Source organism: Leucoraja erinacea, chromosome 5, assembly GCF_028641065.1.
Source record: "Leucoraja erinacea ecotype New England chromosome 5, Leri_hhj_1, whole genome shotgun sequence".
Lineage (NCBI taxonomy): Eukaryota > Metazoa > Chordata > Chondrichthyes > Rajiformes > Rajidae > Leucoraja > Leucoraja erinaceus.
Genome location: NC_073381.1, coordinates 64,890,137 through 64,907,140, shown reverse-complemented (window position 1 = coordinate 64,907,140; position 17,004 = coordinate 64,890,137). Strand labels below are relative to the sequence as shown.

Below are 17,004 nucleotides of genomic sequence, written 5' to 3'. Positions count from 1 at the left end.
CCATTGAGGATAAATGGGGATACTGTGGATAGGGTGAGTTGTTTTAAATATCTGGGAGTCCACATCTCTGAGGATATGACATGGACATCACATGCCGCAGCACTCGTGAGTAAGGCAAGGCAGCGCCTTTACCACCTCAGGCAATTGAGGAAATTCATAGTGTCTCCGAGGATCCTCCAGTGCTTCTACTCAGCGGCTGTGGAAAGCATCTTGTCCGAAAATATTACCACCTGGTTTGGGAATTGCTCTGCCCAGGACAAGAAGGCTCTGCAGTGAGTAGTGCGTTCGGCCGAACGCACTATGGGAACTTCACTCGCCCCCCTGCAGGAACTATACATTAGGAGGTGCAACTCCAAGGCCAATAAAATCATGGGAGACCCCTTCCACCCCTGCAATGGACTGTTCCAGCTGCTACGGTCAGGCAAACGCCTCCGTTGCCATGCTGTGAGAACGGAGAGGTTGAGAAGGAGTTTCTTCCCAGAGGCCATTCGGACTGTAAACTCCTATCTCACCAGGGACTAACTTTACTGAACCTTTTTCCTTCCGCCCACAATATTTAATATGTAAAAGAATATGCAAATCTGTTTGTAGTTTGTTTGGTTGTTTGTTTGTTTGTTTGTTTGTCTTTTTACACAAAGTCCGCGAGCATTGCCACTTTTCATTGCACTGCACATCTCGTATGTGTATGTGACGAATAAACTTGACTTGACTTGGATAGGTCCACTAGGATACGCACTGGTATGAAGGCACTCCAATATGAAGAAAGACATGAAAAATCAACGACTTCAACAGAACAGAGGGATATTCTAGGATAATTTGAAAAGAGAACCTCAAGATATAAAAAGATGGGACATATTAGATTTTTTAAAAAGCAATGGGGAGAATTTTTACACATGAGTTGGTTTGGGTGAGATGGAAACATTTTTTTAAATCGCAGGACCCACTTCACCTAGGTTGCATCCTGTCCAATTTCATATTAGAATTAAGTGTGTCACAGTCACCTAACCAATTTTTAAGAGGTAGGGTGGCTAACTACATGTATTATGAGGCTGAGATTTAATTTAATCTAAACACAAAGTGCTGGAGGAACTCAGCGGGCTAGGCAACATCTGGAGAAGGAATGGATGTTTTTGGTGGGGACCCACTGATTAGTCTGGAATCAGCTGGAAACCATGTAAGGGAGAGGTGAAGGGCAGATGTAATCAGATGGGTAAGAGGTTCCATTGGCTAACGTATGAGAGTAGCAGGTGGATGGAACCAGGAGGGGAGAGGTATTAAAGTTTCATAGCCCAAAACCACGCATCCCTGCTGTGAAAACCTACCCCTATCATTATAGAAGTCAATAATATTGCAGTGATTAACAAAGAGATCTAGAAACAAATTAAATATTAAATCTTAAGTTTAGAAACCGGAACAAGTACATTTCATAAGGAGTTTTATGAAGCTGTTGAATTCACTGCTGGAGTTAGAAATTGAAGCAAAGGCTTGAAGTGTAATGCCCCTGTCCCACTTAGGAAACCTGAACGGAAACCTCTGGAGACTTTGCGCCCCACCCAAAGTTTCCGTGCGGTTCCTGGAGGTTTTTGGCAGTCTCCCTAATGGTCGAAAGTGGTTTCCGCTTCTTCTATGTTCCGGCGATTATTTCAATCATTATTGAAGGCGGTTGCCAGAGGTTGCAGGTGGTTGCCGGAGGTTGCAGGTGGTTGCCGGAGGTTGCAGGTAGTGGAAGGTAAGACCGTCCATCGCCTGCAACCTCCAGCAACCACCTTCAACTAGCATCGCAACCGGCTTCGAATAAAAAATTACCGATTTAAAATGGCAACCTATTTTTAGTCGTAGCTGGTTTTGAATTTTTTGCAATAATCGCCAGAACATAGAAGAAGCGGAAACCACTTTCGACCATTAGGGAGACTGACAAAAACCTCCGGGAACCGCACGGAAACTTTGGGTGGGGCGCAAAGTCTCCAGAGGTTTCCGTTCAGGTTTCCGAAGTGGGGCAGGGCCATTACCATTTAATAACAAATGAAATAGATGGGTTCAAAAGTAAATGAAACGGAGCTGCAATATGTGCAGCACTTATACAATGAACATGTGCTACAACATACAGTATGTGCAGAATAGACTGCAACATATCTGGATGGGCCAAGATGTACAGTAGCATAATGCTTACGTTGCATGACTAGGAATCTTGTTCTGGGTGTATTCAAACAACACACATTTAACATTTTTAGCTTTAAAGATAAAAGCTACCAAAAATGATCAGGAAACTGACTGCAGGAAAAAATTACCAATCTCTTTAAGGGAAAGAAAACATTGGCCTACAGATTATTTCATGCCTGGAAAGGGATTATGTATTTGAAGCAAAGCTGTGTACAATACTGGGAATGCTGTTAAACTCTGACTTCAGTGGTAATTGAAGGCAGGAGTTTCAAAACAATAGTTTGTATTTTTTTCTAGTAGAACAGCACAAAGAGAAGCACTAGCGATGCTTTTTCTTAAATAGACAACAGACAATAACCATGGCGCAGGAGTAGGCCATTCGGCCTTTCGAGCCAGCACTGCCATTCAATGCGATCATGGCTGATCATTCACAATCAGTATCCCGTTCCTGCCTTCTCCCCATATCCCCTAACTCCACTATCTTTAAGAGCCCTATCTAGCTCTCTCTTGAAAGTATCCAGAGAATCGGCCATCACCGCCCTCTGAGACAGATCATTCCACAGACTCACAACTGTTTGAAAAAGTATTTCCTCATCTCCATTCTAAATAGCTTACCCCTTATTCTCAAACTGTGACCCCTGGTCCTGGACTCCCCCAACATCGGGAACATGTTTCCTTCCTCTAGCGTGTCCAAACCGTTAATAATCTTAGATGTTTCAATAAGATCACCTCTCATTCTTCTAAATTCCAGAGTATACAAGCCCAGCTGCTCCATTCTCTCAGCATATGACAGTCCCGCCATCCCGGGAATTAACCTTGTGAACCTACGCTGCACTCCCTCAATAGCAAGAATGTTCTTCCTCAAATTTGGAGACCAAAACTGCACACAATACTCCAGGTGTGGTCTCACTAGGGCCCTGTACAACTGCAGATGGACCTCTTTGCTCTTATACTCAACTACTCTTATTATGAAGGCCAACATGCCATTTGCTTTCTTCACTGCCTGCTGTACCTGCATGCTTACTTTCATAGACTGATGTACCCCCAGATCCTGTTGTACTTCCACTTTTCCCAACTTGACACCATTTAGATAATAAACTGCCTTCCTGTTTTTGCTACCAAAGTCGATAACCTCACATTTATCCACATTAAACTGCATCTGCCATGCATCTGCCCACTCACCCAACCTGTCCAAGTCACCCTGCATTCTCATAGCATCCTCCTCACAGCTCACACTGCCACCCAGCTTTGTGTCATCTGCAAATTTGCTAATGTTACTTTGAATCCCTTCGTCTAAATCATTGATGTATATTGTAAATACTGTAGCTGCAGTCCCAGCACCAAGCATTGCGGTACCCCACTAGTCACTGCCTGCCATTCTGAAATAGACCCGTTAATCCCTACTCTTTGTTTCCTGTCTGCCAACCAATTTTCTATCCATGTCAGCACTCTACCCCCAATACCATGTGCCCTAATTTTGCCCACTAATCTCCTATGTTGGTCCTTATTAAATGATTTCTGAAAGTCCAGGTACACTACATCCACTGCTCTCCCTTGACCATTTTCCTTGTTACATCCTCACATCCTCAAATAATTCCAGAAGATTAGTCAAGCATGATTTCCCTTTCGTAAATCCATGCTGACTCGGACCGATCCTGTTACTGCTATCCACATGTGCCGCTATTTCTTCTTTCATGATTGATTCCAGCATCTTCCCCACCACTGATGTCAGGCTAACTGGTCTATAATTCCCTGTTTACTCTCTCCCGCCTTTCGTAAAAAGTGGGAAAACATTAGCTACCCACCAATCCACAGGAACTGATCCTGAATCTATAGAACATTGGAAAATGATCACCAATGCATCCACGATTTATCGAGCCTCTTCCTTAAATACACTGGGATGTAGACCATCAGGCCCTGGGCATTTATCAACCTTGTCCCATCAATCTACCCAACACCATTTCCTGCCTAATGTGGATTTCCAGTTCCTCCATCACCCCAGATCCTCTGGTCACTAGTACATCAGGAAGGTTGTTTGTGTCCTTCTTAATGAAGTACCTGTTCAACTCATCTGCCATTTCCTTGTTCCCCATAATAAATTAACCTTTTTCAGTCTTCAAGGGTCCAACTTTGGTCTTAACTAATTTTTTCCACCTCACATACCTAAAGAAGCATTTACTATCCTCCTTTATATTCTAGGCTAGCTTACCTTCGTACCTCATCTTTTCTCCACGTATTGCCTTTTTAGTTGCATGGGCGACAGCATTATGTTCTACACTCACATGTTGTACTTGCATTGCATATAGCACATAGTTAAAAATCAGTGCAGCATGGTGAACCAATAAATATTTTTTCAGGGTTTGCTGTAAGCCGTCATGCAGCACAGAATAGATCTTATGTAATCAACGCAATTATAGGCGTTCCTCTGTGGGTCCAGTTAATTGATCATTAGGGAGAGATAGTCATGGGAATGGTAACGCTGAGTGTTGAGTAGGTTGGATTATGACTTTCAGAATTGGTTTAAGGCACAATTTGTCACAGAGTGTCAGTAGTTAGAATCGTTATCAGATAATGTGAAGAGGGATAAGATTGAAATTAGTTGCAAGGGTTTAGAGGTTGTGGTTAGTAAAGGGGATTGAGTGGCCTGAGGGAGATCTGTTCTCATCCACATGCCACAAGTGTTCAGAACAATTAATGACGTGATTTCAGGCTTCTTCACACATTGCTGGGATGTAACTATGTCACTATGTCATTGCTGGGCATCACTATATATTCTTCACAACCTCCATACGTTGGCAGATTCATAGACAGAAAATTGTAAACTCCACAAACCATGCTCTTTTAACAAAAACGGTTTCATTGGTTATATCATATTTTCACATTGTTGTTCCACCATACAAAAGGATTTCTACTCCCACACCAATGCTTGATTTAGCTATTCCCTGAAGATCAGCTGTATCAAACTGCTTTCATGGAAAAAACAGTCCAACACAATTTTGAACAATGAAGGGTTTGGTAATATATGCCAATTGTGGCAGCAAAGTCCACATTAAATGTCATAACGTCTAGATAATTATGTCTTGAGAAATTGCTGTGGACATTAGGGGCCGCATGGTGTCGCAACAGCGCCGGAGACCCGGTTTCGACCCTGTCTATGGGTGCTCTCTGTACGGAGTTTGTAGTCCATACAGGTTTATAGATTCATTGGCATTGGTAAAAATTGTAAATTGTCTTTAGGGTTTTGGATAGTGCTAGTTTACAGGTGATCAATTGTCGACGCAGACTCGGTGGGATGAAGAGACTACTTCCGCAATGTATCTCTAAACTAAACAAAAAAACATTACTTCACTGCTGTGGAGATGCTTTTTACATGATGGTTTAAGTAACACTTCTAGTAAAATAAATCTGGTGGGTTGGCAATGGCTCTGATGGACAGTCAGAGCACCTGTGTGCCTCTGCATTTTAGTTTCCATCACTGCAGGAAGTATAGATATCTAGCCAGCTGAATGTCCCATGCATTTTAGTGCTTCGATAACCTTGGTTGTATTACCTTGTTGCATATTAACCTTGGTTGTACATTACCAATAATCACAACAGATTAAAAAAAATGATTGAACAAACCAAAGAAAATAATTATTTTTACTGGACAGGAATTTTATGGAATTTGATGAACATGCTTAAAAAAAAGTGAAGAAAAAGCTTGAGTTTATATTATTAGTTATCCTGTACTGCTTCATTCAACAGTGATAGATTTTGAAGAGTGCTTACTGTATATAAGCAAATAACTGTATCGCTCTGCTTTTTGTGTTGTTAGTCAAAGTAAGCAAGTTGGCCAAGATAATAGCAGAACTTTCAGCTCCTTTTTGATTTGTGCAAAGAGATCCAGCCTTGGTTTATCATTCCTTTAGAAACATGGCACCTTTGATAATACAGCACTCTCGTTGTACAACAGATGGATTATTTGCTTAATCCATATTGGGGATTTAACTCACTCTCAGACAAAATTTAGAATAGGCAGGTATTTCATGTATAGCAGAAAAATAGGGTTGGGAGGGAAAATAGATCACTCATGATTGAATGGTGGAGTGGACTCAATGGGCTGAATGGCCTGACTTTTTTCATATGTCTTTATGTCTGTTACCTACAAAAACATGCTGACTGCATGAATGGAGAAATAGCAAAGATTATTTTGAATAAATAAGCTTAATTCAAGTTTAATTTATCAAACCGATTTATGTCTAATCATTGCCATGACTCATTATTGGGCATGTGCCAGCTGATCCATGCTTAATGACCAGGCTAGAAGACCTATGTGAACTATTTTGATTATCCAGGCATTCCAGCCTGTGTTTGTGGGTTATGATTTATGACTAGCAGATGCAAATGCTGGGCCGTACTTTAATTTACAATCTAAAGCAGAATTATGGGACCTTTCAGATAATATCACAATAGAAAAACCTGCACGTCACTTTACAACTCCAGCCAAAGTAGGCGGAAAGGCATTGTAATTGAACAAATAACAGTCAATGTGCATTCATAGTCCTCACAACAGAATGTAGAGAAATAAGAAAGCAGCCTTTAGAAAAAGTATATAACTACTTCCACGTGTATCGTGCCTTCCATGTTGGAATACTGCCAATCTAATCTAATAAAAATACTTCAAAACATTTGCTCCAATATTGTTCCTGTTTGGTGACTCCCACTGCATCTTTGTTCAGGATGAGCCACCATAATCTTGTAATTACTTTTTAAAAGAAAATAATTAGCGTTAAATCATACAGGACAAAAAAGTTGCTTGATTGCGGTTCCTAACAATGGAATTAAAACTAATCCTCTCAATAATTGGTGCACAGTGGCCACATCCCACAGCATTCACTGGCAAGAAGGAACAACATTGTTAAAAAGTCGTTGTCTTCAGATCCCCATTCAAAGATCACGCACATCATCATTCCTTCTTCAGTTTTGGATCATAGAAATTCCTTTCCCATCACAATAAATCAGAATCAGAATCGGAATGCTTTATTGTCATTGCATGTGTCACATACAACGAGATTACTGTGTCTCTCCATTTAAAAGAACTTCAAACATTCACATACTCATACTTTTTACACTCCCTCCCTCCCCAAATCCACCCATGGATTCACATTTACATAAATTAACACTGTCTCCCACCCCCCCCCCCCCCCCCCCCCCCCCCCCCCCCCCCCCCTCCTTCCCCATAACCCGCTCCCGAGACAGAGTTCAGTTCCAAGATTGCTGATGGGTAAAAGCTGTTCTTGAGTCTGGCAGTGCGTGACTTTAGCGACCTGTACCTTTTTCCTGAGGGCAGCAGTGTGAAAAGGTGGTGACAAGGATGTGTAATGTCTTGCACGATATTACAGGTCCTGCTGCGGCATCTGGAGTGGTAAATGTCCCCCAGAGGGGGCAGGGGGAGTCCAACGATACCCTGGGCAGTTTTTTATCACCCTCTGGAGAGCTGCTCTGTCAGCTGCTGAACAGTTCCCAAACCAGGCAGTTATGCAGTAAGTCAGTATGCTTTCTACTGAACAGCGGTAGAAAGACTCCAGCAGTTTAGCAGACAGATGGGCCTTCCTCAGTGTTCTGAGGAAGTAAAGTCTCTGTTGCGCCTTTTTTACAACTACAGCAGAGTTCACAGACCATTTAAGATCCTCACTGATGTTGATCCCCAGAAATTTAAAACTAGGCACCCTCTCCACCTCCTCGCCCCCTATCTCCAGTGGCCTGAGCTCCGCTCTATGTCGCCTGAAATCAGTGATGATCTCCTTTGTCTTTTTAGTGTTCAGAGAGAGATTGTTGTGAGCACACCACTCAGAAAGTCTGTGCACCTCCTCTCTATAGGCGACCTCGTTCCCATTTGAGATGAGCCCCACCACGGTTGTATCGTCCGCAAATTTTATGATCCTATTTGCGGGGTGATGGGGCAAGCAATCATGTGTGTATAGGGCGTAGAGGAGCGGACTGAGCACACAGCCCTGCGGTGCTCCTGTGCTGAGGGTCAGGGATGTCGAGGTGTAGGGTCCAAGTCTCACCGTCTGTGGGCGTTCACTGAGAAAGTCCAATATCCACCGACACAGTTGACTGCTGAGGCCAAGGTCTAGCATTTTTGTGATCAGCTTGCTGGGTATGATTGTATTAAAAGCTGAGCTGTAATCAACAAAAAGCATCCTGACATATGACCCCTTCTCCTCTAGGTGTTGTAGTGCAGCGTGGAGGACAGTGTTTGTGGCATCCTCTGTAGATCTATTAGCCCCATATGCATACTGGTGTGGGTCAAGTGAGTGGGGGAGAGATAATTTAAGGTGACCTAGGACCAGCCTTTCAAAGCACTTGGAGACTACAGATGTAAGAGCAACGGGCCTGTAGTCATTGAGGGAGTTGATGTTTGTCTGCTTGGGCACCGGGATGATAATGGTGGTTTTCAGGCACGTTGGCATGGAGGAGTGCGCTAGGGAAAGGTTAAACATGTCTGTGAATACCCCAGCGAGCTGGTGAGCACAGTCCCGGAGCACCCTGCCTGGGATCTCATCCGGGCCAGCAGCCTTACTAGCATTAACAGTTCTCAGGGCCCGCTTTACCTCCTCTAACTGGAGGGTAAGTGGCTGGTCAGCAGGGTCCAGTTGAAGAGAGGTTCTTTCATTTGGACCTCTCTCGAAACGGGCAAAAAAGTGGTTGAGCTCCTCTGCCAGCAATGTATTTGCAGCTGTCGGTGGGTCCCGGCTGCCCCTGAGGTTTGTTAGGTGATGTATTCCCTGCCACATGCGTGCTGTATCCCTGGAGGTGAAATGGTCCTCGATCTTTTCCATGAAGAACATTTTAGCTGATTTAATGCCCCGCTAAAGGTTGTGTCTGGCAGTGCTGTACAGTTCTTTGTTGCCAGATTTGTGGGCCAAGTCCCGCTCGTTCAGAAGACGCTGGACCTCCGTAGTCATCCGTGGTTTCCTGTCCGGAAAGACACGGATGCACTTGTTGATGGTGACACATTCTACACAACATCTGATGTAGAAGAGTACTGCTGCAGCGTACTCTTCTAGGTCCTGGTTATAAAATAGACTCCAGTCTGTGCTCTGAAAGCAGTCCTGCAGTTGGAAGGTTGCATCCTCTGGCCAAGTTTTAATGATCCTGGTAGTGGGTTTCAGGTTTCTACTGATGGGGATGTAGGCTGGGAATAACAACAATGACTGGTGGTCTGACTGTCCAAGGGGGGGGAGGGTTAAGGCTCTGTAACCTTTAGGAATGTTAGAATAAACACAGTCTAGTGCGTTTTCCCCTCGAGTTGGGCATTTAACATGTTGCACAAACCGTGGCAATACTTTCTTTAAGTTGGTGTGATTAAAGTCACCAGCCACGATAAAAACCCCATCAGGATGTGAGTTCTGTTGTTTGTTGATCGCATTTAGCAGGTAGCCAAGTGCTACATTAGCTTTAGCCTCCGGAGCTAAGTACATGGCTGTAATAAAAACCACAGAAAACTCTCTTGGGAGATGGTAGGGTCTGCATTTAACTACCATCATTTCTAAGTCTGGTGAGCAATATCTCTCAGTAACAGTAGCATCCGTAGTCCAGTTATTGTTCGTAAAAACAACCAGGCCCCCCCCCCGCATTGTATTACCTGAGGCTTTGGTTCTGTCGCTGCGGTGAGTAGCCCGGCCCGCTAGCTCGATAGCAGCATCAGGTATTCCAGGATGGAGCCAGGTCTCACTGATTATCAGAACACAACTATCCTGGATAGCTGATTGTGATGATAAACAGAGTCTTAGCTCGTCCATCTTGTTGTTAAGAGACCTGGCGTTGGAGACAAAGAGGCTGGGGAGTGGTGGTCTGTGCGGATTCCTCTTTAGCCGAGTTAGCACGCCAGCTCTACGCCCTCGCTTCTGTTTGCGGTCTCTCCGTCTACTGCGGTGACTGTTGGTGGAGGTTATCCATGGGGACCCCGGTGCTCTGCTGATCTCTGCTGGAATCTCGTGTGTATGTTGGAAAGTACACAAAACCCCCAGTTGTTGCGTCGTTCCAATAAAAGTTAGCGATTCTCGGGTGAAGTGAATCGTGTTTGGTCTACCCTGGCACAATTCCCACCAAACAAACAGAGATAAGACGAAAAAACAGTTCAATTTAGGAGAGCTCACAGCCGCAGCGTCCTGGCACGCAGCCATCTTGCTTGAGAGGCAGAGGCTCAAGAGGAAAGTCCACAATGACTTATCGAGGAAAAAAATGATAGAATAGGGCCAACATACATTTATGCCACTAGCAACAAGGCCAGAAAGCAGAGTAATAACAAAGCAATAATGGATATATGAATAAGCAAGAACAAAGCATAATAGCAAATGACTCAGTTGGATAAGGATATATATCTGAGTAATTTCATGATCAAGAGAACAGAAAACTTGAATAAGTCTTCAGGCAAAGTATTGAAGAGTTTAGACCAGATTAAATATTTAGCTAGTCACAATGATCACTAATGGTGGTTATTGATTTTAGTTTAGTTTAATTTAGAGATATAGCGCAGAAACAGACCCTTCGGCCCACCGAGTCCGCATTGACTAGTGATCCCTGCAAATTAACACTATCTTACACACACTAGGGACAATACAAAGCCAATTAACCTACAAACCAGTACGCCTTTGGAGTGTGGGGGAAAACCAAAGATCTTGTAGAAAATCCACGGGGAGAACGCACAAACTCCGTACAGGCAAGCTCCCGTTGTCAGGATCGAAACCAGGTCTGCGGCGCTGCAAGTGCTGTAAGGCAGCAGCTGTACCACTGCAACACCATGGCCACCCATTATTACTGATTATACTGATTGATGGGCAAAACTTGGCTCAGATCATTGAAGTCAAACTGGTAAGGGATGTTCAGGATGGAAGCTTCAAACATGCTCTGTTAATTTGGCATCTGTTAAATAATCAATTTGGAAATCCTGATGGTCCAGCATTAGACAAAAGAATAAGAATGTACAGTCATCGCTGGAGTTGGGGTCCAGAAGACCAGGCATCAGGAATGGAGCAGATTTGTGGCAGGGAATCAGGATACTGAGTCTTTGAATATTTTTTATTGGGTTCATCGTAATGTGTATCATACATCTGTGTAACACGTAATAATAGGAGCAACAACTAATAACACCATCTACCAACAAGTAGAGAGCAGTTCTGTGCTACTATGTGCGACTGGAGACCCGCAGTCTATTATTTATCAGACTTTACGAGACTTTGTCTTGCACTAACTGTATTCACGTTACTCCCTTTATCGTGCATTTGTATACTGTGGATGGCTCGATCGTAATCATGTCAAGTCAAGTCAAGTCAATTTTATTTGTCACATACACATACAGGATGTGCAGTGAAATGAAAAGTGGCAATGCTTGTGGATTGTGCAAAAAACCCGACAAAACAGGATAGAACAGAATCAATAATTACATATTTGTGAGAAAAAAAAGACAGCAATTTTAAAAAGACACAACACAACAGTAAATTGGTACAGTAAATTAGTCGCTGGTGAGATAAGAGTTTACAGTCCTAATGGCCTCTGGGAAGGAACTCCTTCTCATCCTCTCTGTTTTCACAGCATGACAGCAGAGGCGTTTGCCTGACCGTAGCCTGTTGCTGGTGTGGAAGGGGTCCCCCATAATGTTGCTGGCTCTGGATTTGCACCTTCTGATATACAGTTCCTGCAGAGGGGCGAATGTAGTTCCCATAGTGCGTTCGGCCGAACGCACTACTCTCTGCAGAGCCTTCTTGTCCTGGGCAGAGCAGTTCCAAAACCAGATTGTGATGTTTCCGGACAAGATGCGTTCTACAGCCGCTGAGTAGAAGCGCTGAAGAATTCTCAGAGAGACTCTGAGTTCAGTCTGAAGAAGGGTTTTGGCCCGAAACGTCGCCTATTTCCTTCGCTCCATAGATGCTGCTGCACCTGCTGAGTTTCTCCAGCAATTTTGTGTACCTTCTGAATTTCTTCAGCTGCCTGAGGTGGTAAAGGCACTGCCTTGCCTTACTCACCAGTGCGGCAGCATGTGATGTCCATGTCAGATACTCTGAGATGTGGACTCCCAGATATTTAATGCAGCTCACCCTATTCACGGTATCCCCATTTATCTTCAGTGGTGTGTACGTCTTTGGATGTTTTGCCCTCCTAAAGTCCACGATCAGCTCCTTAGTTTTTTGACATTCAGAGGAGGTTGTTGTCCTGATACCAGAGTGCAAGATCAGCCACCTCCTCTCGGTAGGCCTTCTCATTATTTTCGGTGATCAGGCCCACCACCACAGTGTCATCAGCAAACTTGATTATAGAGTTGGAGCTGAACCTAGCCACACAGTCATGTGTGTACAGGGAGTACAATAGGGGGCTGAGGACGCAACCCTGGGGGGATCCTGTGCTCAGGGTGAGGGACTTCGATGTACATGGTCATCACACGCCTCAGCACTGGTGAGTAAGGCAAGGCAGCGCCTTTACCACCTCAGGCAATTGAGGAAATTCAGAGTGTCTCCGAGGATCCTCCAGTGCTTCTACGCAGCGGCGGTGGAAAGCATCTTGTCCGGGAACATTACCATCTGGTTCGGGAATTGCTCTGCCAAGGACAAGAAGGCTCTGCAGAGAGTAGTGCGTTCAGCCGAACGCACTATGGGAACTTCACTCACCCCCCTGCAGGAACTATACAACAGGAGGTGCAACTCCAGAGCAAACAAAATCATGAGAGACCTCTTCCACCCCTGCAACGGACTGTTCCAGCCGCTACGGTCAGGCAAACGCCTCCGTTGCCATGCAGTGAGAACGGAGAGGTTGAGAAGGAGTTTCTTCCCAGAGGCAATTCGGACTGTAAACGCCTTTCTCACCAGGGACTAACTGTACAGAACGTTTTTCCTTCTATTATTTATTATGTAAAATAATATGTGTGTTAAGATTGTGTTTATAATTTGTTTGGTTGTTTTGTTGTTCCGCGAGCATTGCCACTTTCATTTCACTGCACATCTCGTATGTGTATGTGACAAATAAACTTGAACTTGACTTGACTTGATATCCCCCCATCTTGACTACCTGGGGCCTGGACTTGAGAAAGTCCAGGACCAAGGCACACAGGGGGGTGTTAAGCCCCAATTCCAGCAGCTTCTCAGCAAGTCTGGTGGGGACTATCGTGTTGAAGGCTGAACTGAAGTCTATGAACAACATCCTCACGTAGCCCCCCTTCTGGCTGTCAAGGTGAGAGAGAGCGGTGTGCAAAACCTGGGAGACCGCAGCGTCCGTGGATCTGTTCGGACGGTATGTGAACTGCAACGGGTCCATGTTGGGAGGGAGGAAGGCGCAGATGTGGTTCTTGACCAGCCTCTTGAAGCATTTCATGACTACCGAGGTGAGGGCCACCGGTCGGTAGTCATTCATCCAAGCTGGAGAGGCATTTTTTGGTACAGGTACAATTATGGATCTTTTGAAGCAGGCAGTGACCACGGACTTGGCCAGGGAGAGGTTGAATATTGTAGTGAGCACTGGAGCTAGCTGAGTATCACAAGACTTAAGGGCTTGTCCCACTGTACGAGGTAATTCAAGAGTTCTCCCGAGTTTCCCCTGATTCAAACTCGGAGAATTATGGTAATAGCCGCTCTTAGGTACTCGGGGCTCTCGTGGACATTTTTCAACATGTTGAAAAATCTTCACGAGCTTACTGCGTTTCCTGAGTACCTGCCGTTAGCGTTACGAGCCACTAAGAGACATCCCGAGCTCCGACGTACCCGCTACGTACATTCTACGTACTTACCACGAGTTTGATTTTTTTTTAACTCGGGAGAGCTCTTGAATTACCTCGTACAGTGGGACAGCCCCTTAAAGTACTCACCCAGATATGCCATCTGGGCCTCCAGCTTTCCTCGTGTTCATACGTGTCAGAGCCCTCCTCACGTCAACTACGGCCTGGCATCTGGAAATATGGACGTCTAAAAGGAAGAGTCCTACCGACTGTGAAGGGCGGTGAAGGATGCTAAATTGAGGTATGTTTTGTTTTACTGCTGACTAGTTAGCACAGTACAAACGGTTTTCACTGTACCTCGGTAACTGTGACAATAAACTAAGCTCAAACTCAACTCAATACTCCAGAAGTTCTGCTAGTCCAGCGCGACCAAAGTTTTGCAGGTGCTAGATTACTGGAGTTTTACTGTACAAATATAATGTTCGTATTGAAGGTAGGCATGCAGGTGCAGCAGGCAGTAAAGAAAGCGAATGGTATGTTAGCTTTCATTGCAAAAGGATTTGAGTATAGGAGCAAGGAGGTTCTACTGCAGTTGTACAGGGTCTTGGTGAGACCACACCTGGAGTATTGCGTACAGTTTTGGTCTCCAAATCTGAGGAAGGACATTTTTGCCATAGAGGGAGTGCAGAGACGGTTCACCAGACTGATTCCTGGGATGTCAGGACTGTCTTATGAAGAAAGACTGGATAGACTTGGTTTATACTCTCTAGAATTTAGGAGATTGAGAGGGGATCTTATAGTAATTTACAAAATTCTTAAGGGATTGGACAGGCTAGATGCAGGAAGATTGTTCCCGATGTTAGGGAAGTCCAGGACAAGGGGTCACAGCTTAAGGATAAGGGGGAAATCATTTAAAACCGAGATGAGAAGAACTTTTTTCACACAGAGAGTGGTGAATCTCTGGAACTCTCTGCCACAGAGGGTAGTTGAGGCCAGTTCATTGGTTATATTTAAGAGGGAGTTAGATGTGGCCCTTGTGGCTAAGGGGATCAGGGGGTATGGAGAGAAGGCAGGTACGGGATACTGAGTTGGATGATCAGCCATGATCATATTGAATGGCGGTGCAGGCTCGAAGGGCCGAATGGCCTACTCCTGCACCTAGTTTCTATGTTTCTATGTATTCATTTCAAGTGAAGTAAAAGCAATCTACTATAAGCCTTAATTTTTCCCAAGAGCCAGGTAAAGGAAAAGTTAGGAAAAGTTAGTTAGATTAGAAGAAAATGGAGCTCAAATAAAGACAAGATGTTACAGTACATAAAGCAGTCAAAGCTGTTTGGCTCTTGTGATTTCAAGGTGTCAGTAAACCAGGTAGTGGACAATGAACTGTACCCATTATCTATTTCTATTGCAGGAGTTGTCATGAACCAAACTTTTCATCAAACTAGATCTGCCACACACAAATGCTCAGATGAATGTGGGTCAGGAGATTCAGCAATATTTACTAATTATGCTTGTACTCATACACAACACTAAATTGTGCATGAAATTATTACCAAAGACCTACCCAGAAACTAGAAACAAAATATTAGGAAACATTATCAGAGAGAGTGGGATAAACAAGATGCATATATTTTAGCAGTTCACCATGTCTCTTCACAATTCCTTGGAAGAATTTTCAGTTATAATATAAACCCACACATACTTAAAATATTGGAAAAAAAATAACTTGTATCTGTATAGGATTTTTCATTGTCTTCTCTAAACATGTGCTGCAGAAAAATAGTACGTATTGCTCAAGAATTGTGTGGCCAAGGAACAAAATGAACTCTTTTTAGCCTACTTACAAAAGAAGGTGTAACTAAATGACGCTTATTTGAGAAAAGTACCAATAAACATTTGGTAGCTTGGCACAGAATCCTAACATTTAATTATACAAGTAATGCCCCAACACAATATCAACACCATTTACTAGCTTTAAAACGATCTGCTCCATACTCACCATTATCTCCTTTCTCACCCTTTTCTCCTTTTCTTCCTCTTTCACCTCTGCGACCTTTTTAAAAAAAATAATGACATTACATACATGTTAGTGAACAAATATATCCAAAGAGTAAACTGAATTTGAAAGTCTCAGCCTATCCATCCTCACCCTATAACTCACGCCTGAAATCCCAGGTAACATCCTGGTGAAATAATTTTGCACTGTGCCCACTTCTAAAGTAATGCACAAAATATTGTATTGGAACAGAACTTGCTATTGAACAACTTTCTGACCATAAACCTTTGTGACTCCCAACTGTCTGATGGAATCCCTATCCTAGAGGTGGAGACCTGGTGTGGCATCAAGGCTTGTGCTACATAATGTACTGCAATGTGGAATAGAGAGGTTAAAATCAGGTGCCAGTGTGTCTGACCTTTCACTCTGTCACTGTTCTCAGCACTCAGTCCAGATCTGACCTGAGGGGCCAGATGCATTTTCAATTAAAAATAAAACATAAATTAAAATTAGGGGCTTCGTAGGAGTTGCATGATTTTGGATGTGGATCTTCCCTACTGGATATGATTGGTGATGTGTGATGCCTTTCAGTGGCCCACATTGTTCACTGCAGGCTGCTTCAAACCTACTTTCCCATACATCGTGGCAACCATACCCCTGTCCCTCATCTCATAATCCAGCCAGCCACCAATCTGCTGATCCAAAGTGACCATTCAACCTCCGTCACGATCCCATCCATGATCATTAGTTAATAAGGTCATAAGTATTAGGAACAGAATTAGGCATTTGGCCCATCTACTCCGCCATTCAATAATAGCTGATCTATCTCTCCCTCCTAACCCCATTCTCCAGCCTTCTCCCCATAAACCCTACCACCCATACTAATCAAGAATCTATCTATTTCTTCCTTAAAAATATCCATTGACTTGGCCTCCACAGCCTACTGTGTTAAAGAATTCCACAGATTCACCACCCTCTGACTAAAGAAATTCCTCCTCATCTCCTTCCTAAAGGAACGTCCTTTTATTCTGAGGCTATGATTTCTGGTCCTAGACTCTCCCACTAGTGGAAACATTCTCTCCCCATCCACTCTATCCATGTCTTTCACTATTCACTATTCCCTCATCCTTTTAAACTCCAGCGAGTACAGACCCAGTGC

The 17,004-nt window shown here is 43.9% G+C and overlaps 1 protein-coding gene across 3 annotated transcripts in view; it reads right to left on the bottom strand.

Annotated features, from left to right (window-relative positions):
• Positions 1-17,004, bottom strand: part of scara5 (scavenger receptor class A, member 5 (putative)) — a 98,366-nt gene that overhangs the window by 21,367 nt on the left and 59,995 nt on the right. For all 3 annotated transcript variants that reach the window (XM_055635810.1, XM_055635811.1, XM_055635809.1), the window contains exon 7: positions 15,849-15,902. In XM_055635810.1, the coding sequence (XP_055491785.1) occupies positions 15,849-15,902 (54 nt within the window). The remainder of the gene's footprint in view (positions 1-15,848; positions 15,903-17,004) is intronic.